Consider the following 24893-nt stretch of genomic DNA (forward strand, 5'->3'; position numbering starts at 1 on the left):
AGCTAGTGATGAGCACAGTGGATGCTTTCTTTTACAAAAAAAAAAAAAACATGCGCAATAAAAGATGTTTTACAAGAATGTACATATTGCATGACTCCAATTACAAGGACTCCAGAACAGACAGAATAATGATATATTTTAAAACACTTATAACAATATTGGTGTAGATGTTGGAGACTGGAAAATGGAATAAGAACAGTTTCTAGGAATATATATATATATATATATATATATATATATATATATATATATTGTGTGTGTATGTGTGTATGTTTGTGTGTGTGTGCATGCTAGAACTTAGAGCATGACAGGGAAATGCACTACCAATTAGCTGTGTCCCCACCCTGAGAAATTTATATGGTATTGACTTGCATCTGTCAATCTGAAAATACATCTGTGGATTTTATATAGGAATACAATACCTATATAAGTAGACACCTTTGGAATTGTAGTGATTGTTTACCTCCTGAGTATTCAGGGGGAATGCACCGCTATTGCAATTGTTTTGATATTCATCAAAAAGAAATCAACAGATGTATAGAGATATGGTTAGGTGGACAGATGTATAGTAAATATGGATAGTAAAATGTATGTCTAGTAAAACATTCATAGTAGAACATCAGCAATGGATGTATATAGCAGTCATTGTGTTGTCTTTTCTACGTGTAATTTCCATTTCTGGGACGGAGGATTGAATCTGGGGCCTTTCACATACTAGGCACATTTTCTACTGTAGAGCTATATCTCTAGTTCATATATTCACATTATTTTATTTAAAAATACTTGGAAGCAGACAAAATGTTATACACGGGGTCCAAGAAGCAGGTAGACAGGTCATTCGATGTACAATTCTTTAATGTTTCTGTGTATTTGAAAACTTTACAATGACATAGTTTAAAAAATTATACTGATAAACCTACTTACTTCCACCAGGCAAGAAAAATCAGGTTTGTTTGTTTGTTTGTGTTTAGTTTTGTTTTAGCATAGTCAAGAAGTGATTGTGGAAAACAAGTGCTTTCATTCATTGCTGATAGGAATGCCAATGGCACAGACTGAAAGAAATTTCATAATACCTTGACAGGTTTTTACTTTTTAATGAGGAAATCAAGTTTTGTTCCTCTACTCTACTATTATACCCACACACATCTGAAATAACATGTGGCATTATTTGTAATCAGAAAAGATGAGCAAAAATCCATTCCAAGAAGTAGCAATTGATAGCATACTCATGTAATTCAATACTAGGCCACCAAATTCTTTTAAATGCTGCAAGCACTGACATGGAGTGATTCCTAAATTATAATTATACAAAACAAACACATGAAAAGGCAAAAGGCAATTATGTCCTTCATTTGACAAATGAAGAGAAAACTTCCTAAGAGTTAGTATTTTTGTAGAGAAATAACAGACAGAGAAAAAGAAACTAAACTGAGATTACATATGGGATGGGGAGGAAGAAAGTGGGGATGGGGGATGAAGTGAAAGAAATATTTCTTTCAGTTTGTCTGCTTGTTTATTTGTTTTTGAGACAGGTTATTCTGTAGCCTAGACTAGTGTAAAACTCACTAGGTGAGGATGGCCTTGAACTCCTGATTCTTCTGCCTCTGACTCCTACGTGAGATTACTGGCCTATGGAACCACACTAGGGTCTGTTACTTATGTGCAAATATCTTTGTATTACCTTTCCAAGAAAATCAAAGATTAAAAATAACTATCAGAATATGAACAAAACATAACATACTGTTATAACAGTAACAGAAGAACATCATGGGCTCTCCAATTAACTGGCTTATGATCCTTAACCTTTTCTAAGGGTTTCAACATCAATAAAAGTTTAAAGCAAATCGAGAAGTAGCAAGAGCCTCCATACCTTTTGGTCCAGGTAGCCCATCCAAGCCAGTGCGTCCTGGAGGACCTGGAGGTCCTGGAAAACCACGATCACCTTTTGGACCAGGTGTTCCTTTGAAACCTGGGAATCCTGGTGGCCCAGGTGGCCCAGGTAACCCAAATCCTGGCTCTCCCTTAAGCATACACATAACAAAACACAAGGAAAAGTCCCGTGACTTTCCTGATGCTTACCATTTACTATAGAGAATTTAAAGCAGAGAATACAAAGTAATACTTCTCTTCCATGGTGAGGAGAGGATAATTAAATGAAAAGTAATGGGCATGTTAGAGGAAACATCTGGAAGGATAGGAAACAGGGTTTAGTAAAATCAAATTCAAAGCATTGGACTGGTTTCAAAATAAGAAAGTTAACTAAAAGAGCATGAGATTAAATAACACTCTACCCAAGTGAGAAAATGTGAATATGGATTGAGAATTAGATCATTCAAATAATGATTTTAAATTTACCTAAGTCTTATAATGACATTGTGGTTTCTGTATAAATTTTCCATTTAGTTAGAGATTAATATTGAAGCAATTTCAGGTGAAATGATGTACTTTTGAGATTTGGGTTAAATGAGAATACCCCCCCAAAAAGACAGGAAAAGATTAAGTAAATGTTATTAAAAGCTTAATAATTTTGTGCCTGGGTGACAGATATATGAAAGTTCATTATATTACTTCTTTTGCTTTTGTGTTTATTTGAAAATGTTCATTATAAAATAAAAACAAGCCAACAGAGAAGTAGTTTTCTCATGAGAGCCCATCAGCTGTTTTTCCAATGGAAAACAAGTAATAATGATGAAATCCAGCAAGATTAAATCATTTAAGTATAGAAACTACATGAAGAGTCAAAATAATTACACACTGCAGCAGTTGGCTGAAGGCTGACTGAAAAGTGTTTGAGGTTAAATAAGATACAATAGAAGGAGTATTAAGGGAGTTATTAGTAGTACCCAATAGCAGTTATTTGCTTTATGTGTCTTTGGTGGAATTGGAACAGAAGAAGTAATAGAGAAAGGACTTAATACATTCAGCACAATCTCACTAATCATCACACAGGTATGGCAAGTAGGAAATGGGTTACTGTTTGTATACGTAATCACAGGTAAAGCTGATCACCGGATTCTTCCATCTAATCTAACAGCCTACCTGTCTAAACAAAGGTCTGAAACTTTTGGGATCTAAATATTACCTTTTGTTCCAAGATGGCTTGGGATTAGATATTTTATTTGTAAATGAAAATATAGTTAACTTCTTTCAATATAATAAAGACCTGGGCCAATGTTTAACTCAAAATAGGAAATGGGACTAAGGACGGTAGAATAGACAAAAATAAAAAAGAGGGGCAAGTTAAAATGTTCCCAACTGGGGCTAGAAAGATGCCTCAGCAGTTAAGAGCATTGACTGTCCTTGTAGAAAAACCAGGTTCAATTCCCAGCACCCACATGGTTAACAACTGTCTGTAACTTCAGTTCCAGGGCGCACGAGACTCTCTTCTGACCTCTGTAGTCACTAGGCACACACATGGTACATATTCATACGCATGCAGACAAAACACTCATATACATAAAAGATTAAAAAATAAAACTTTAAAAATAAACTTCCAGACCTTTGGTCCTGGAAAGCCTGGTGACCCAGGTGGGCCATCTGGACCTATTCTTCCAGGTGTTCCAGGTGCTCCTGGAGGTCCCGGAATTCCTGGGAAACCTGCAAAATAGCAAGACTTTTTTTTCAAATTCACAGGAAAAATAAACTTTAAAAAAGATAGTTACGTTCTCATCTCCCTAATCATGCTTTACACAACAACTCATTAAAAGTACATGGACATTCTGTATGTCTACTCAGAACCAGGCCTAATAGATAGACATTTGTGATTCTCTCTCACCCACTTTAGTCTTTCATTTCCACAGAGTAATGGGTGTATAAGAAGATACATTCTCCTAAAGAATATAGAATAAGTCAGAACTAAATATAGTGAATGAATGCCACATAAAAATACAGAACTTCCCTTCTGCTTACATCAAGAGGAAGAGTGGCAGAATGCCTATCATGGACCTTTACAGATGAGCTAAATGCAACTCATGTGTTACATAAGAACTGACACATAGAATCAGATCTGACATTTTAATAAAAGTATTTGGTAGAAGTGAGAATTGTCATTACAAAAGGGGCCGTGTTGCTACTCATGAGAATAATAAAGCAGAACTGTAGAAAATAAACCCCAAAATTTTGATAAATCAAGGGAATATTTAACTTGGGATAAAATAATGTGTATGTGTACAGTGAATCTGTTTTTTGATTAACACAATCTATTAATTCATTACATGTCTATTTAGTGCTTGCTATATTCCCAGGAACTATTCTAAGCTCAGAGAATACAATGAACACAAAATGCAAGAATTTCTGTGATGTTCTTTAGCACAAGAATAATTTCTGCATCTCTGAAATGCAGATAGTTTCTTATTTATCTATTTATTTTACATCCCAGCTGTAGTCTCCCCCAATTCACCTCTCCCAGTCCCACTTTCCTATTCCTCCTCCCTTCCCCCAATCCACTCCTCTTCCATCTCCATCCAGGAAAGGGTAGGTCTCCTATGAGTATCATTAAAATATGGCATATCAAATTTCAGTAAGACTAAGCACTGTAGATAGTTTTGACACTAGATTATTTTAGAAAATGAACTCCAGGTTCAAAGAAAGACCTTGCCTCCAAAATTATGGTGCATGTAGTGACTTTCTTTTTTAATATTTTATTTTTCTTATTATTTTAATTTCATGTGTATGGGTGTTTGGCTTGTGACTGTCCAGGCAGCAAGATGTCTTTGTCAATTATAGAGTTTTGGAAGTTGCTTACAATGCACTTCCTGTTTACTTAGGTAATATTATATCCTTCTGGAGTCTTTGATAAAATTGAAGAATAGATAGATAGTTATATTTTTCCTTAGTTATGATAAAATATAAAGTAGATATAAATATTATAACTGTAATTCTTGCTTGACACCTGTTTTGCATATATAATTTTACTATGTTAAAGTTAAAACTTTTCTTTTTATTTAAACAGAAAGGGGAAAATGGTATGGGAAGTCTTTTCCGAATATGTGTTGCTTTTATTGGTTAATGAATAAAGAAGCTACTCTTGGCCAATGGCTTAATCGAATATAGCCAGGCTGGAAGAGATACATATATAGAGAGTAGGCAGAGTCAGGAGATACCCATGGAGCTGCCAGAGGAGAAAGACACAAGCTGTCAGCTGGAACCTTGCTGGTAGGCCATGAAACTCATGGTAAAATATAAAATAATAAAAATAGGTTAACTAAAGGTATAAGAGCTAGCTAGCAACACACTTAAGTTATTGGCCAAGCAGTGGTTTAAATAATATAGTCTCTGAGTGATTATTTTGTGGTTTGGGCAGCTGGGAACAAACAAGCAGCCTCCTACTACAAATTGGCGCCCCAATGTGTACTAGCTAAATCCACATAAATCCTGAGAGGGCTTGGAAAGAAATTCTAGACACTAAAAAACAAAGTTTAGCCACATTTTTTCCTGATGGGCTTTATTTTGCTGGCAGCATGCTGCAGCTCCTTTAAGTAGGTCTTCCTAAGAGGAGTGGGGATAGGGGGAGGGGAGTGGGGGGAGGGGGCAATATTTGGGAGGAGGGGAGGGAAATGGGAAACGGGGAGCAGGTGGAAATATTAATTAAAAAAGAATAAAAAAAAAAAGAGAGAGAGAGAGGTCTTCCTAGCCGGGCAGTGGTGGCGCATGCCTTTAATCCCAGCACTCGGGAGGGAGAGGCAGGCAGATCTCTGTGAGTTCAAGGCCAGCCTGGTCTACAAGAGCTAGTTCCAGGACAGAAAAAAAGTGCAGTTTCAAAACAGCTGCTTCCTGGTTCACCAGCACGAATGACTCTGACTCTTTTGGGAGGTCTGGCTATGGAGCATTTAAATAGGCTTTGTAAGCAGACTGCTACAACTTGTTTAAGGGCAACACAGACCTGCTGTGACCAGACCCTAAATCTGGGACAGAGAAAATGGCTCTCAAAGGCAGTGAACATGTCTCTGCCATATTGGACTGGGCAGAGCAAGCAGGCAGGGCTGTGTTGGTCCTAGCTATGCTTACTTAGCATTTTTTTTAAAAAGGGTGCTTCTGGTCAGAAAAGAATTTCAGATACACAGTAGGACAGATTCACACATAAAAGACCTCTAAATTAGACACAGTGTGTTTAAAAAATGTACTTAGAAGAGAGAAGAAAAAACATAGAAAGACAGTAAATGTAATATAAAAGAGTATAGAAAGTCATAGATTAAAGGAGTAAAGATAATAAATATTAAACTTGTAGAAAAAGTTATAGTGTAAGAAAAATGAGCCATGCAAAGAAGAAAAATACACAGAGTCTTGATTATGTATATTATTGTGTTATTTTTTTATTTTTTTGACTGTGAAGGAGCTAAGTACAGAGAGACATTTCACTGTATGGGCTGCTAATCTAAACCAGAAAATGTATTTTAAAGGTATCTTGATTTCAGAATATGCGTCTAAGAATATGCTACTTTGGAAAAGAGGTTCTTCTTTTGTTTCCACAGAAGATGAGAACCTATGGATTTCTTCCAGACTAATGTAGCTTGATGGACCAAGACCTCCTTAAAGGTCGCCATGAATACTCCCAAAAATGCTTCACACAAAAAAAGCAGGAAGCAGTTTGGAGAGAACTATGACCAAATTCTCTAAATGATTGTTTATAAATGCTTCTTTACATTTAAAGGGGGATATGCTACAGAGATTTGTATTGGTATGGATCTTGCTTTATTGATACAAATTTAAGGTCAATTTTGTTGTATGTATATTTCTGCTCTTGATTAAGACATTGTACTTGTACATCTCATTAAAAATGTAATGGATAATTAAGAAATACAGGTTAATAGATAGTCATCTATAATGGTCAAGCTTATAGTCATGTTAGTTAGGTTTTCCAGATGTACAGAGATATATTTCAGATAGATAGTTAATATTTAAATCTCTCAAAGACTAACAGAATATGGCATTTAAAACATTTTAAGCACTTAGACATTTCATGAACATGAGGCACATCTGCTCCTGGCAGCACCAATCTACTTTAAGAGGAAGATGGGCACCAAAGAGGCTCCTTATGGAGTTAAGAAACTGCTCTTGCCTGGACAGCTTGATGTTTTGCTGTATAAACTGGATATGCAGGACCCACAGAAATATGACTGCTGATGTCACAAATAGAAAATGAGACAGTCCTTCAGGGTTTCTGCCTCATGAAAAAATCTGCCAGACATTATTTAGGACACAGAAAAAATTGACTGACAAACTGCCAATAGAGGCAGAACAGTTTTTGAAATTTTCTGTTTCATGGAAAAATCTTCTGGATACTGTGATCCAGTAGGCTGAAGATAGATTCCCCAATGGTACAGAAGAACTTTGGGTGATGGTCCAGACAGTAAGATGTCTCTGCCAATTCTAGAGTTTTGGAAGTCGCTTATAATGCACTTAGGTGATACTATATCCTTCTGGAATCTTTGATGGAGTTGAAGAATAGATAGTTATAATTTTCCTTAGTTATGATAAAATAGAAAGTAGATATAAATATGGTAACTGAAATTCTTGCTTGATACCTGTTTTGTATATGTAATTTTACTATGTTAAAATTAAAACCTTTCTTTTCATTTAGAAAAAAAAGGGGAGGTGATGTGAGATTCCCTTCTGCATGCTGTGATTACCATTGATTAATAAAGAGACTGTCTTGGCAACAATGAGGACCCTAAGAGAAACATACATAGATCTAATCTACATGGGAAGTGGGAAAAAAAAAGATCTCCTGAGAAAATTGGGAGCATAGGGACCTTGGGACAGGGTTGAAGGGGAGGGGAGGGAAGGGAGGAGAACAGAAAAAAAAATGTAGAGCTCAACAAAAATCAATATAAAAAAGAAAGAAACTATCTTGGGCCTGGGCAAGGCAGAATAAAGAGAGGTTGGGAAAACTAAACTGAATTCTGAGAGAAGGAAGGCAGAGTCATGAAAACCCATTTAGCCCTGCCAGAGACAAGAGGCCAGACAGAACCTTGCTGGTAAGCCAAAGCCATGTGGCGATATACAGATTAATAGAAATGGGTTAAATTAAGATGTAAGAACTAGCCAATAAGAAGCTAGAACTAATAGGCCAAGCAGTGATTTAATTAATAGTTTCTGTGTGGTTATTGTGGGAGTCTGGACAGTGGGGAAATAAGTAAGAGGCCTACCCCAACAGGCCTGTATGGATGTATATGAACCACGTGCGCGCCTAGCACCCTCAGAAACTACAGGAAAGCATTGAATCCATTAGACCTAGAACTAAGGCTGTTTAGGCACTTGCATGGAGATGCTAAGAAGTAAGCCTTACTCCTCCAGAAAAGCAGTCATTACTCTTAATCTCTGAACCATTTCTCAAGTCCCCAATGTGACTTTTCATTTACATTCTTTACAACATGTAGCAAAAGAATTACATTTACTTTGTTTTATATTATGAAATAGTATTATCATATTAACAGGTTAATCTCCACAGCCCAGTACCTAGTTCAACATACCTTTGGGACCTGGAGGTCCAAGAAGCCCTATCCCAGGGATACCTGGTTCTCCTTTACTACCAGGTATTCCTGGCAGGCCTGGTTGGCCTGGAAGTCCAGGATCACCTACATAAAAATAGCAGCGTAAGAATGAGAAATATCCAAAAAAAGAAGTAAAGTGATGAAGATTTTCTGAAATAAAGGCAATTCTTTGCATACCTGGAAGACCCACTTCACCATCTCTGCCTGGATTACCTGGCAGGCCAGGCTTCCCTGGCTGGGTTATGGTCTGGCCTGGATCCCCTTTAGGACCTGAAAATAGATGAATTACTTCAGAGGTAGAATCATTTACTTGACTAAGAAAACAATCCCATTTTGTATAATCTAGGGAGGTATCAAACAGAAAGATAAGACTTCAAAGAGAAACCATGGTTTTAGGTACTTCAATGATTGAGAATGTTTGATAACTAATTTTAGGTGTCAGCAGCCTGACTGGATTAAGGGATATTCAGACAGCTGACAAAGGTAGCATTTCTGGTTATGCTCAGGACCCATGAAGAGAAGGATATTTGAACCAGTGATCTAAGGAGGGAAGGTCTGCTTTCAGCCAGTATGGCTCAGCATTGTCCAATAGGAGACGGCTTGGATAGAACAACAACAACAAAATCCCAAAACATAGGAACTCAACCCCCCCCCCCATTCATCTGGAACACCTATCTTCTCCTTCCCTTGATAATCAGAACATAAATTGGGCTGGGAGGAAGGTTCAGTCATCAAAGTGCCTGCTAAAGAAGAATCTGTATTGACATTCCCAACACCCATGGAAAAAAAGATAACCATAGTAGTACATGTCTGTAACCCTAATACTGAGGGTATGGAAACAGGCAGATCCTTGGAGCTAGTCTGCCTAGATGTATCAATGAACTCCAGGTTCAGTGGGAGACCCTGTCTCTAAAATTAAGGTGCATGTTTTCAACCCTGAGAACATATACAAACAAGTAACATTATTATACAGACTATGCAGGTTGTGTGTGTGTGTGTGTGTATAAAACAGCATTTAAATCAAAAGAGACCATGAATATGAAACAGAGCAAGGGGTTACATGATGGGAGGGGTTGGAATTGGAGGGAAGAAAGGTAAGGAGGATAGTCTTATAATTATAGTGTAACTTGTTTGTTTTGTTTTCTTTTATCAAGACAGTGTTTCTCTGTGTAGTCCTGGCTATTCTGGAACTCACTCTGTAGACCAGGATGGCCTCAAACTCACAGAGATCTGCCTACCTCTGCTCCAGAGTTCTGGGATTAAAGGTTTGTGCCACCAAAATCTGGCTATTATAACTGTATTATAATATGATTTTTTTAAAAAAAAATTCTAAAAAATAGTAATGTGCATGGGTTACATGTAAATAACCACACAAATATATACACAAAAATATAATAAAAATACCAACAAATGACTGAAAAAACTTAACAAGAAATTCCATTTTAAACAAACACATTCTATTCCCTTGCTAGGAGCATATAAAAAGCCAAAGAAACACATTTCTCTTGAGAGGAAGTCAATGTTTTTATTTCTGCTTTAAGCACAAAAATTGAAATCAAACAAACTATCATAGTAAACTTACCTGGTAAACCTGGCTGACCTGGATTTCCTGCCACACCTTGTATGCCTTTTTCACCTATAGGGCCTGGGGGTCCAAAGCCAACAGGGCCCATAGGTCCCATATTTCCTGGGAGACCTGGCAAACCTGGATCTCCAGGAGGACCTCTTTCACCCTTAAAAGTAATTCCACCCTGAAAATGGAAATATTTAAGAAACACATTGATATAACTTTATGTAGGTTAGTATGAAAGAATACAACCAGGGACATGAAACAGGTATAAATACTTCTTAAATGGTATATAACTGTGTGATATTGTTAAATTGGATCTATGATTGTATCACTTACTTACTCATTACCTCCTTCAATAAATATTTCTGAACTCTATCTTCCGGTGGTACAAGCCAAGAAGATAAGTAGATCAAAATTTCTGCTCTAAAAAATTTATAATCTACCATGAGTTGAGATAGCTATCATTTATCTATCCTATTATAATACATATTTCCAATTCAAATATTCTAGACTGTATGTTAAATACAAAATGAGATTGTTGATTTATGCTAAGTGTTTGGCTTTATAGTATCTTAACCTGGCCATCTAGGCACATAAATCTATAACATTCATATATATATATAATCATATTACATTTCTTTTCATGTCTAAAAAAAAATCCCCCAGAGATATTTGGAATAAGATGTGAATCCCACACTGACTCCTAAGCATTTAATTTCCTACCCATTCATAACTAAAAATAATTGATGCAGCAATGAATTAAGAAGTTGTTTATAAAACTGAAAGAAAACAGTAAGGAAACTCTAGTTAGTAACATACCATTTCAATGTAAAATTTTATTATTTTAGGTATCAGTATACTACTCATGTAAGTACTAGGCCCAGTCTTTATTTTAATTTAGCAAGAGTTTTTTTTTGGGGGGGGGGAGGAGTTTACCAAGAATTAAATTTAGGGTCTCACAAACAGGTATGAGTTCTACCACTGAGACAGAATGTCATTCTAATAGTACTGACAATCTGACCTAAAAGGAGACTTTCAGACCAACTCACAGGCTCTCCTTTGGGGCCAGGGAGTCCTCGCAATCCATCCTTTCCAGGAGTCCCGGGTAGACCAGGAAGCCCTGGAGCTCCAGGGGAACCCAAGTCTCCTTTGTCACCTTTCATTCCCGGAAGAGTGAGGACATCGCCAGGGTCACCTTTAGATCCTGGAAAGCCTGGAGCACCTGGAAGTCCAGGTATTCCCTGAGTTAACAGATAAAAGAGGGAGAAGAAAGAAAAAAAGGAAATCAGATTTTTTTCTAACATTCTTTTCTCCAGTTTACTCCGTTAAACCACACAATAACATTCAGTATGCATGAAGTAAAGAGGGCAAAATAGGGAAAGGAAAGGAATAAAATAAACCATAATTTAGCATTCAAACTAAATTCAGTGTATGTGTCCATAAGTGAAAAATCAAAGGGCACATGGCTTCTTTCCAGTCTTTTGTGGCTCATAATAGAATCAAAGCTTACTGGTAATCCTTTTGGACCAGTCATTCCAGCATTTCCTTTTTCACCCTTCTCTCCAGGGACTCCAAGAGATCCTAAAACACACGCAGAATCATGTGAGCTCTGAGCCTTAAGACCCCAACCATGCTCGTATAGAAACCAGTGTATTACAAAATTAGATTCTAAACTGAGAACTTTATTCTACTGCATTTAAGTCCTTCTCTCATTTTCTCAATATGAAGAAATCAGACTTTCTTTTTGAAGTTTATTTACTTTTACTTTATGTGTGTGAGTGTTTTGTTCATTTGTCTGAACACCACCTGAGTGCCCGGTGCCTATGGAGGCTAGAAGAAGGTATCAGATCACTAGGACTGGAACTGCAGATGGTAATGAGCCTTCATGTGGGTGCTCTTTACTGCTGAGTCACTCTCAAGCCCGAAATCAGACTTTCTTATAAATAAATATATTTAACAACACATATAGCATTATATCCTCAGGAGTATTCCTTCGCAAAGTTTACAGCTACTAGGCACTGTGAGGTGGGGCTAGAGGCCCTATAACCATCCTATTGCCAAGGAAGAAAATAAAAAGACTGCATAATCATAATTTTCAGCTATACAATCTTCCTACATCCTTGCTAGCCCTTTTTTAGTTTGCCATTCCCTAAGATTTGGTTTATAAGTTCTGTTTGGCGCCAGAGGTTACTAAAGTTAGAAAGAAGTTACTAAAGCAGTGGCTCTACAGATGAATCTCTGCACTCTCTGCGTCATTATTACTTGGTTATTAGTTTCAAAGTTAATATTTGAATATTGCTAAGAATTTCTTTACCCAGAGCTACTGAATAAGATCACGGAGATGGAATCCAGAAAGCTGGATTTGAACAAGCCCTCTGTGTGATTATTATTTATTCCCCTTATTGAAGACAAACTAGATTGGAAGTACAGGCGATATTACTTACTAGCTCCTAGTGGCAACTATGAGGCTTGCTAAAAGTATTTCCAAACTCCTAATGAATTTGTGTCTTTGGTAGACACACTAGACTAGTAAGTAGTCTGGAATCTATTATCAGCCTGGACTCAGGCATTATGTGTAACCTCAGGAATATATAATATTGGCATATGTGAAGAGTTAATTGAATGGAATAGTTGTGGTTCTGGAAAATTATTCAAAATTAGGAGGGAGTCCTTACATGTACAAAGAATATTGGCAGCTGGTTGCCAAAACTTTAATAGAAACCTTGTTCCTTAATGACAGTAGGTGGTATATCCCTAATAACTCTGACTCTGGAAACCATACTTGGTATTCAGACAATATGAACAGTATCCCTAGTTTTCAAGAAGAAAAGTCTGACTCTATATGTCATTTCACTTTTGGAACAATGGAATTCTTTGAATAATACCATTGTAATAGAGAATGTTGGTAGAATTTGGTATTATAACCAAAAAGGTTTCATAAGAGAGGCAACTCACATTTAATAATTTGTAGACATGAGTGACTAGCTATAAACTGGGAAACTAACAGCATTACAAAACTATTAGCATGGTCATAAGAGCCAACAAAACATTTCTATAGGAAGAACATTTTACCTGGAGGACCTGGGAGACCTGGCAAACCGGGTTGGCCTGGAGGCCCTGAAATGCCAGTTCCAATACAGTTGAAGCAAGTGTCACCTTTGTCACCTGGTAAAAAACAAATATTACTGGAAGGGTCAATTAGACCTTCTTTAGATAACTTCTGAAGAAGTCTGCTGAAAGGAATAGCATTCCTACTCAACTGTGTGTCTGGAGAAGGCTATGTCTAAAACCAGTTCTTAGACAAATAGCGCCTACGATATATAGAGGACTGCTTTAAGTGTTTGGGACACACTGATAAAATACAGCAGACAAAATTTCATGTCTGTGGCACTAATTTCCTACCAATGGAAAGGAATAATAAACAATAACGGCAATAAATTATTAAATGACATATTAAATAGTTTAAAATTAAATTTAGTAAGCTTTTAAAGGTGTCTGAAAATATGTGTGTAGGGGGAAATAGGTGTGACTGAGTGTGCTAGGTAAGTAGTGGGAGAAAGGCTGAGATCAGGACAGATCTCATGGAAAGGTAACTACATAAACGAAATGAAAAGCATGGTACTTGTGTAACATGTATAGCATATTCTATGAACAGACAAGGAGCAGCAGGTAGATCAGACTGTTGAAGCTGAATAAGAAAGTGGGACCAAGTTATAGAAGCCATGCTAGACTGTAGTTTTCACTGTGCATTAAATGACAAACTGGTGGGTATTAAACAGAAGAGCCATCATTATAACAAGCCCCATTTGCCCACAATGAATATACTTAAAGTAACAAATTGTACATTCATCTGTTAGCCATACACCACTAGATATTGTAGTTATTCTCAATATGTAGATATGAAGTTATATTGGAATTATTAATACAACATGGCTTTACATCATAAATACTGTTTGGTCTTTCACATTACAAGTGAATTCACAGCCAAACTACACATTTTGCTTAAAAATTTAAAACTTTTCAACCCTAAATATCATCCCAAAGAATGTGAGCCAGTCTTACAAATCTAGCTATCATATCATATCATATTTTTATTTATTTAAATTTTTCATATACTATATTTGGATCATATACTTTCCCCTCTCCTAATTCCTCCCAGATCCCAATTCTCCTGATGGTCCTACATGCTATTCCTAACCATTTTTCCAAACATATTATCACACTCTATACCTTATAAATATTAAGTAATACACAAGGAATGAATTATATGTAAATACAGTATTAACTCATCATTTACACAAAGATACTTTAATAATCATTGGATAAGACCCTATTAGTTCTATCACTCCTTAATCTTAAATTCATTACATACTTTCCATATTGCAAACATAGTTTCAACAAAACACATTATGAATCTAATAACCGAATCCTCATACTTCAGTTTACAAAAATGTGTCCATGAACTGCTAATTTATGCAATCAAAGATAAAAATATGGTTTTCTTACTTTTAAAGGATAACAACTATCCATTGGTCTTAGGAACCAAACCAAAACATTGAGACAACTCCAAATAAAATAAATGAATTAATATTATATTATGTTAATTATGCTCATAATTTCCTTCACCTATATTTACAAAGATAATTACTACCTGTTATAGATAAAAAAGACTCATTTAAGTGAGTTTTATTGTAATTGTATCCCCAGAAGCAATATTTATCAACTTACATCATAAAACTAGAATCTCCAACTTACTAAGTATAACAATTTCAACTATATACTTAACTCTCAGCTTTGAGATTAGAGTATCATATAGTAGTGCCACTTGCTACATGATCAATTAACAATTCTCCTTATGATACATACTCAAATCTAAATATCATCCAATTCTTCAAATAATTTACTCATATTTCTTGCTATGTTCATTCTAGCTATTATGAACAACTTATTTCAACTACTAATAGCATAAATAGGGATATATGACTTCCATTACCGGAAGGATGTACTCAACAGACACTAATACAGTTTTATAATAACTTTCTAAGCTATTTGGTATAACTGCATCAAGGATGCTGGATTTGTCTTAGTTTTTCTCAAAATCTGTACAAATGTTATTTAGATGCTCTGGACTATTCGTCAACCATAACCTCCATGATGAGCAAAACATATGAAAAATAGTAGACTTTGTCAAAGCTATACAATTTACCAATAACAAATGCATGCTCAGCACTCACTGGAATACCACTCTTATCAGATTCCACTCTAAAGAGCATATAAACTTTGCAAACATAGGGAGGGCATACTAATAACTAAGCTCCTCTAACTACTTTCATTGTCACTTCCCTAACAGCTGTATGCAGCTCATGACTTCTCTTTTTCAACATCTTAGGGAAATCTGGATTCTTTTCATTAATTAATTTTAAGAAAATATCACCCATTATTAACTAAGCCAATGAAACAGGATTTCAGATGTCAAACATTATCTTAAAAAATTCCCCACTAATAACTACATGTGCGATCCTTAAACTATTTGCCTCACCATCAAGATTTTAGGCTTAACTTTATCCTATGAAAGCAATATAATGACTCTAACCTTACGACTTTATTTTCCCCACCTACTCATATTTTTTCTGATCTTCTGGATTTTTTTCCAACTACAACGCATATTGATTTACTAATAAATTAATTATTTAGTAAAATACTGCTTCAAATCTTCTAGGCTTAACCGGCTGAAAAAAAGCAGTTCTCCCAAATATCTAGTATATCCAAATGCAATCCCTTGACAATTCCCAGTGAATCAAAAAAGAATAATTAAATAATTAAAACATAAGCAACTTTTTAAATTGTACTATGTCTTTAATTCTTAGTACTTTTTAATTTACTTGAGTAATTTCAATTATAATAAAGATACAAGTAAAGAACAAGAATCCACACTATTATTCAACTTCCAAAGCTTTATAACACAGTCATAATTATTGTATCTTTACAAGACCAATTTCTTCACCTTCATAAATTTCTCAATCTCTTATATTATTAAATTCAACAAAAAGCTCTACCTCATAATTTGTTAACAGCACAAATAGAATTAACTCTATCAACAGACACCATTAGCACCTTCAAATTATTCAATTAGTGCATGGCAAGTCTGAGTGTTTTTTTACTGCCACTGCTGTGGTATATCCAAATATTAGCATCACTCCTAAGCAAAATAAAAATAATGCTACAAAAGACCCATGCAAACCTGAATATAATTCCAACCCCACCACCACTAGTAATAACTAACTTCAGTCTACCATAAATAGGTGAAGATTTAAGACACTCTTATAAAACAAAACAAAAATATAGTAATATATATATATATATTATAATTTGCATGTGGAAGTAAACTGACTAATGGCATGGAAAACCATTGTCATTATTCAACCATAGAAACTTGAATGACCAAAACCTCTCCCTATGTCATCAATATTATTAGCCACTTACATACTGATTTACCAGCCCCATCCTATTTCAGCACAATGGCAATTCTGTCTTTTACAAGGCATTGGCATGATACTACTAATTATCACAGTTTTCTATGCAGAAATACATTATACATTATATAAAATGGTTACATTTCCATCTGTCAGGTCTGTCGGCTGGACGATTTTTCCAGTATCTTTATGCAAACAGAGCCTCCATCTTTTCCATCTGCTTGTTGTTCTTCTCATGAAGAGCAAGGCCTATACTATGGACATTTACTTTCCTAGAAACTTGAAACATGGGAATTTTTTTACCACTTGCAGTAAAAGTGGAAAAACTAGGGAAGAATTTCTGGATCAAAACCCTTGGAGAAAGAGGAGGGCATAAGTCCTACCATGCTTTAAGCAATAACAGTAACTATAATTAGTTAAGAGTATATGACATGGGCACAAATGCAAGTGGGTAAGTGCATGTGGTAGCAAAGATCCATGAAATTCTTTTATTATTTTAATTTGTCAATGAAGAAGGAATCAAATTAAGAGACTTAAAATGATAGTAAATAAATATTAAAGCTTAAAAAGAGAAAGGAAGATACAGAATCAGGAAAATGGAAATCTGAAACTACTCTTGCTATAACTTCATTTACAAAGGAACACACTGATGTGAGGAAACAGCAAAGGAGGTGAGTTTAATATTAGACTAGATTTCAACGATTGATCGTGTTGAGTTATGGGTAGTTTGAGGTAGGTCTCAGTAGGTGGTGTAGGAGACCCTTCTGTATTTGTGTTGCTTTCATTGGTTATTAAAGAAACTGCCTTGGCCTAGTTGATAGGGTGGAACTCAGGTAGGCAGGGAAGACAGAACAGAATTCTGGGAGGAAGAAAGCAGAGACAGGCAGACGCCATGGTTCTTTTGCCCAAGACAGATGCTGGTTAGACTCACACTGGTAAGCCACAGTCAAGTGGTGATACAGATTATTAGAAATGGGTTAAATCAAGATGTAAGAATTAGCCAATAAGAGGATAGAGATAATGGGCCAGGCAGCAATTTAATAATACAATTTCTGTGTGGTTATTTCAGGTATAAGTTAGCCAGGCAGCCAGAACAAGGGGCCCCACTCTCTACAACAAGTAGGAGTGAAGCAATGTTGGAGTCAAGTTATTAGAGGTTGTAATCTAGAAAGAGATGCCATATGAAAAAAACATTATGGAAGAATACACTACTGTGCATATACTTGGAGTGTGGGCTTGAGAATGGCTGTGTTAAGACTGAAGTTAGAATACAGGGCATTCTGCTAATGACTTGAAAGAATGAAGGAAGGGATGCTTGGGTATCAAACCTTTCGCTCCTTGCTCTCCTTGGAGTCCTTTATCACCTGGAGATCCTGGGGGACCTGGAGGGCCTTCTTTACATATCTCATCACCTAAGGTTAAAGATAAGATAGCAAGATAATTGTTGTCAAATATTGAGAAGACTAGGCAAAAAAAGTACATAAAAACAACAGAAAGGCTAGAAAAACATATTTTCAATTACTTCTCTGTAAAAATACAACTCAATAAATAATATAGGGACATATTGTTGATAATGAACACTGCTTAAAGACCAGTATGTAACCAAAACCCCAAACTAAAAATAGCAGTATAATTTTTTAGATAATCAGAAATAGAAATAATGATGTAAAAAAAGAATTAGGACACATAATTAAAATTAATGTTACAGAAGAAAAAACTTTAAGTCATCAAATTTTAAAATATGTAAAAAAATAATGATGCCAAACTTCAGTCAGATTCACTTACAAATGAAATAAAACAAAAGACCAGCCAAATTTATCAGAATGAAATCACAACTTACGGGATGGCAAATGAGGGCCAGGAGGACCAGGAGGCCCTGGAAGGCCAGGAGCCCCAGGCTGTCCATCAAGTCCAGGAGATCCAGGAATACAAATTCCAGGGGGACCTTCATCACCTTTTTGGCCTCTTTCTCCAGGATATCCAGGGGGACCAGGAGGACCCATGACTGCTGTCCCTAAATAAGAAAATGTACCCATTAAAAGTGACCAAGATGATCATATTATATAGACAATTATTTTGATTCTCTAGGAGACAGTTGGAATGATAAAATCTGCCTTTAATATAACAGTTGGACCTTCTGTTTCCATTTTTAAAATGTAGTCTTAATATACAAAATAATGACTTGCATTATAGCATTTTCATATATATGCTCATATCCATCTCCACACTACCTTATTCATCTCTCTTTACCCACCCTTACCTATCCTCTTTCTCCACCTAGTCTCCTTTCTGCTTCCATGGTACATAATATAAAGCTAAATTCAATTCTGCATGGAAGAGACAATGCACCCTATTTTGTTTTTATTCCCTATGCTTTAAACCCCTTCTGTACCACACTTAGTGTCTGTTCAGTTGGTTTGTGTAGTAAGTTTATCTATGAGAATTAGCATTTGCAAGAATGAAGTGCTTTAAATCATGTAAATAGTTTGGGTATAAGATATGATGATTACTTAAAGTAATGGCCAGGCATAGTGGCCCATATCGTAGCACTCAGATGGCAGAGGCAGATGGATCTCTGTGAATTTGAAGCCAGCCTGATCTACAGAGTGAGTTCCATGACAGCCAGGGCTACATAGTGGGACTCTGTCTTGACAAAAGCAAACAAGCAATGGTAATTTTATGACTTTTGAAAATTACTAATAAATTAATAGCCTCTCTTTGACACTATGATGTTCTACCCCCTAAAATGCCAGAAAATTATTAGTAATGAGGGAGTGAAGGGACTATTAAGCATGGAAATGTTTCCATCGGGATGGGAAGTGGGGGTAATGTCAGGGTAGAGAGGAAGTTTAGAACATATAGAGGTGTGCCACGAAAGACTAACATTCTGGTATGACATGGCCATTGCAAATCACAAATACACAGCAGCTATGGATACTTTTATGAGATGGGTCCTTTAGTGTTATATCATGGAAAACAGAAGGGGATAACAGAAGCTAATGAACTGTAGATAAAATCATAATATTATATATATGTATATATTTCATATATAGACATACATATGTCTATATGAAAGTATTAAAATGCAAAAAGAGAGGGGGTACTGCAATATGATCAAATAAAACTTCTGGAAAGTTTTCAGTTCCACTGCCTAATTCTGCACATCAACACATGAAAACATGCTTTGTTTTCAAAACTACTAAGGAAATAATTACATATTTTTAAAAATTATCTTTCTACACTTAAAACTTTACTCATAATTACTATTAGGATCAACTTACAAATATCTCTTTAAAATCCTATTGGAATTTGAAATCTGAGAGACAGAACTTAAAAAGGTTATTTCCTACTATAATGAACTTTAAAATATTGACCTCTTACATAAAGTGTATCTTGCTATATATTTTGTAATTTCACATTATTAAATATGACTATTTAATGTGCACCATGTGATATGGGAAATAGACTTTGCCATCACAAGGTAGAACAAATCTTCAAATTTTCAGTTTCATGGAAAAGTCTGCCGGACACAATGGGCCAGTAGGCTGAAGATGGGTGCCCCAATGTTACACTGTCCAGACAGTGAGATGCTTCTGTCAATTCTAGAGTTTTGGAAGCTGCTTACAACACACTTCCTGTTTACTTAGCTAATATTCTATCCTTCTGGAGTCTTTGATGGAGTTGAAGAATAGTTAGTTATACTTTTCCTTAGTTATTATAAAAGATAAAGTAGATATCAATACTGGAACTGTACTTCTTGCTTGATACCTGTCTTGTTATATGTAATTTTTACTATGTTAAAGTTAAAACCTTCCTATTTAAACAGAAAAGGGGAAATGATATGGGAAGTCCTTCTGTTTATGTGTTGCTTTTATTGGTTAATGAATAAAGAAGCTGCTTTTGGCCAATGGCTTAACAGATTATAGCCAGGATGGAAGAGATATATAAAGAGAGAGGGGTGGAGTCAGGCAGAAGCCATGTAGCCCCACTGGAGACAGATGCTGGATGCCAGACAGAACTTTACCCAGTAAGTCACAGCCACGTGGTGACATACAGATTAATAGAAATGGGTTAACCAAAGATATAAGAGCTAGCTAGCAATATGCTTAAGTGATTGGCCAATTATTTTGAGTCTGGGCAGCCAGGAACAAACAAGCAGCCTCCTACAACCATGTGTATGCTAGTGCCTTCAGTAGTCAGAGTGAATCGGATTCTCTGAAACTGAAGTTGCAGGCAGTTTTATAAGTCACCAAGTAGATGCTGGGTACCAAACTTGAATCCTCTAAAAATGCTAGCAGCTCTCTAAACTACTAAAGCATCTCTCCATCCCCATTCAATGGTACTTTTAAAAGGCCTGGAAAGAACTCTTCCCTATACTGTTTGGGGTAGGCTCAATTGCTTTCTTGCTATTGTCAATTTCTACACATGTATTGGTCTATTCTCTTTTAATTTGTTCATATAGTCAGTTACAGCAATATAACATAGAAACAGCTGTGACATTTTAGGGTAAAATTAAATGGTGGTAATATCATAAATGATTTACAGAAATATGTGGTCAGTTTAATTAATTAATTATTTTTTGGATTTTTTGAGACAGGGTTTCTCTCTAGTTTTTGGTTCCTGTCCTGGCACTAGCTCTTGTAGACCAGGCTTGCCTTGAACTCACAGAGATCTGCCTGCGTCTACTTCCCGAGTGCTGGGATTAAAGGTGTACGCCACCACCGCCCGGCTATTTAATTTAGCATTATTATATTTTCTCTGTTAATAAATGTGTAGTGAAGAGGCAGTTTCTTTATTAACCAATGAAAGTTACACATAGACAGATGACCTTCCTACATCATAAATGAGGTTGAGCCATTTTTATTTATAGGTTATAACCTTGGTGGTTTGTTATCACTGTTACTAGATTTTCTGTTTATACTTTGAAATAATTCAAAATATGGGGATTATCTTTTTTGCCATTTTGGTAGAACTCATCCACAAAACTATAAAAAACACCTGTAAATCAACACTTATTCATGGAGAGTGTCAATATTTCAAAGTCTTCTCTGGAAGTGGTTCTCAACCTTCCTAATGCTGAGACCCTTTAATACTGTTCCTCATGTTGTGGTGATTCCCAATCATAAAATTATTTTTGTTGCTACATCATAACTATAATTTTGCTACTGTTATGAACCATAATGTAAATATATGATATACAAGATATCTGACATGTGACCCCTGTGAAAGGGTCATTGGACCCCCAAAAAGTCATGACCCACAGGTTGACAACTTCTGTTCTATGGTAATTGACTTAGGCTTCATACTCTCTCATAACAACTTTCTTTAATAATTTGATTTTGTTATGTAAGAAGTTTATATTTCATCTAGAAAGTCAAATTTATTAGTAGAGATTCATAGTTTTTTAATTACTAAAAAGAAATACTTATGGTAAAATTCTTTTTCCTTCTAATTTTATTTGTATCATTTCTGAGTTATCTTGACTATATTTGTTAATCTATCCTTGTTTCAAATTCTTTTCAATATATTTTACTTTTCATATTCACCTGTATCTGTTTTAGTTTTCATTTTACAATTTTTTTCATCCTGGTAAATTTACCCATTCTATATGTTTGTGCTTGTTTTATCCTGTGTGAGCATGTGAGTTAAGTTTATCCTTTCTTTTCAGTTCAAGGAATATAATGTCATGCTACAATCCCATTTCTCACTTATTTTTGGTATTTGTAGTCTTATAATAGAATGGGTGTATTGTTTGGGCTGCAGTCATTGAGTTTTCATGTGAAGCACATTTTATTGTGGCATAGCAGTTAGTGGTTTAGCATTGCCATATATGTCTGCCTTATCTCTGGAGTTATTTTTAACAATGTCAACATGCAAATACTAACATACGGATATTTGACATTTCCCCAGTCTATTTTACTGTGGTTTCAGAGAATCACAAGTATACATACTGTAGATTGTTTTCAAGTCAAATAGAATATATTTGTATAAATAGTCTATGCAAATTTGCACAGCATATGTATTCTTTGCTTTCTAGAACATTCTTTTTTCTCACTCATAGATAAAGCTTGATTATGTTGATCAAAGTAATTATACCCTTATTTTTAATTTGCTCAATCTACTAAGGATCTGTCAATCTACCTCCTGTAATTTATAAATTTTATACCATCATTTAAGCCTATTCATTAGATTGTAAAGGTTCATGACTTTAATCATTGTATCACTATTTATTAGATACAATACCTGTGTTGTTAATGCATATTTTTCAATGAATTTTCTTTGATTTGACATTAGAATTAAGACAGCTTTCTTTTTTCTATCAATAAATTTTAATTAATATGCTTTGTTCAATTTATTTGTAAGTTTTCTCCTTTTGCTTCAGATATACATATTCTGCATACCATACAAGTATTTTATCTCAATTTTATTTTAGCATCATCTATTTTGTGTTTGATTTTCAACATTTGTTAGAGTTAATGATTTACTTTTCATTATTTTCTGTGTCATCTTATATTTTATTTTCTTTTTTATCTTTTTAAGTTTTTATTTAATTAATATTTTTTCATTTATTTTACACACTAACTACAGATTCCTTTCCCTCCTCTCCCTTGGCCTCCCCCCTCCCATTTATCCCCTTCCCCATCTACTCTTTGTCCCTCTTCATTCAGAAAGAGACCGGTCTCCCATGGGTGTGAACATAGCACGGCATGGCACATTAAGTTGAGGCAGGACCAAGCTCCTCCCCCTAAATCAAGGCTGGGTGAGATAATCCAGCATGGGGAACAGGTCTCAAAAATAACCAGCTAAGTGTCAGGGACAGGTCCTGGTCTCACTGCCAAGAGCCTTATAAACAGAACAAGCTATAAAACTGTCACTCACATGCAGAGGGCCTAGGTTGGTCCCATGCAGCCTCCTTAACTGTTGGTCCAGAGTCCATAAGCTCCTATGAGCTCAGGTCAGCTGTTTCTGTGGGTTCTCAGTCATGACCTTGACCACCCTCCCACACTCGTACAATCCCTCCTCCCTTTCTTCAGCAGGCTCGGCCTAGTGCTTGACTGTGGATCTCTGCATCTGCTTCCATCATCAGTTACTGGATAAAGGATCTCTGATGACAATTAGGGTAGTCACCAATCTGATTACAGTAGATGGCCAGTTCAGACATCTTCTCCACTATTGCTAGGAGTCCTAGCTGGGATTATCCTTAGGAATTCCTGGCAGTTTCACTGGTACTAAGTTACTACTTAACTCCAGAATCTGCTTCCCATCAAGATGTCTCTTTCCTTATTTTCCCCCTCCACTGGGCTCTCTGAAGTTCCCATCTTCTCATTGCCCCCAATCCACCCCCAGATTACCCTTCCAAGGGAAATCCATGCATCCCTCTTTAAACCCTCCTTGTTATCTAGCCTCTCTGTGGCTGTGGATTGTAGGTTTATCCTGTAATTTACTCCTAATATCCACTTATGAGTGAGTACATACCATGTTTGTCTATCTGGGTTTGGGTTACCTCACTCAGGATGCCATTTTCTAGTTCCACCTATTTGCCTGCAAATTTTATAGTCATTGTTTTTACAACTGAGTAATAACTCTATTGTGTAAATGTGCCACGTTTCCTTTATCCATCTTCTGTTGACGGGCATCTAGGTTGTTTCCAGGTTCTGGCTATTACAAATAAAGCTGCTATGAACATAGTTGAGCAAGTTTCCTTGTGGTATGATTGAACATACATTGGGTATAGGCCCAAGAGTGGTACCACTGAGTCTTGAAGTAGATTGATTCCCAGTTTTCTGAAAACCACCATATTGACTTCCAAAGTGGCTGTACAAGTTTGCACTCCTACCAGCAGTGGAGGAGTATATCTAGGTTAATCTTTCTTTTGGCCTAATTTTAGCTTCTATTGTACAGATTGCTTTATTTTCCCTCTGATCAGTTAAGTTGTACATTTTATTTCTATTCTTCTCTAATAATGGTTCGTGTAAATTTTGATCTACATATTTAAATCTATATATTTCCTCTGTCTCTCCCTCTCCTCTATCTCTCTCCGGCCCTCACCCCAATGTGTGTGTGTGTTTGCATCACTCTTCTTGCTATATTTTGAGACAGACTTTCTCACTGCACCTAAAGTTTAACAATTAGGCTAGACTGGCTAGCACCCAGAATCCTCCTATCTGTCTCACTTTTGCTAGGATTAGAGGCATGCACTACTGTCCCTAGTTTTTTACATCAAGGTTATTGATTCAAACCTAGGTTTGAATGTTTGTGTGGCAAACACTCGATGCACCGAGCCACCTCTAAAGTCCTTAAATCTGTATTTAAAAAAACTTAGAGTAATATTTATATTCTTACAGATTAATAAGGGAA

The 24893-nt window shown here is 35.8% G+C and overlaps 1 protein-coding gene across 1 annotated transcript in view; it reads right to left on the reverse strand.

Moving 5' to 3' along the window:
• Col4a5 (collagen type IV alpha 5 chain) overlaps nucleotides 1–24893 on the reverse strand; it is a 193793-nt gene that overhangs the window by 68806 nt on the left and 100094 nt on the right. The window contains exons 20-29 of the mRNA XM_057759380.1: nucleotides 18376–18549; nucleotides 17864–17947; nucleotides 13135–13227; nucleotides 11573–11643; nucleotides 11112–11303; nucleotides 10075–10243; nucleotides 8670–8762; nucleotides 8472–8576; nucleotides 3500–3597; nucleotides 1871–2021 (exon numbers count right to left, since the gene is read on the reverse strand). Coding sequence (XP_057615363.1) covers nucleotides 1871–2021; nucleotides 3500–3597; nucleotides 8472–8576; nucleotides 8670–8762; nucleotides 10075–10243; nucleotides 11112–11303; nucleotides 11573–11643; nucleotides 13135–13227; nucleotides 17864–17947; nucleotides 18376–18549 — 1230 coding nt within the window. The remainder of the gene's footprint in view (nucleotides 1–1870; nucleotides 2022–3499; nucleotides 3598–8471; nucleotides 8577–8669; nucleotides 8763–10074; nucleotides 10244–11111; nucleotides 11304–11572; nucleotides 11644–13134; nucleotides 13228–17863; nucleotides 17948–18375; nucleotides 18550–24893) is intronic.

The sequence above is a fragment of the Chionomys nivalis genome, chromosome X (assembly GCF_950005125.1).
Source record: "Chionomys nivalis chromosome X, mChiNiv1.1, whole genome shotgun sequence".
In the NCBI taxonomy this organism is placed as follows: domain Eukaryota; kingdom Metazoa; phylum Chordata; class Mammalia; order Rodentia; family Cricetidae; genus Chionomys; species Chionomys nivalis.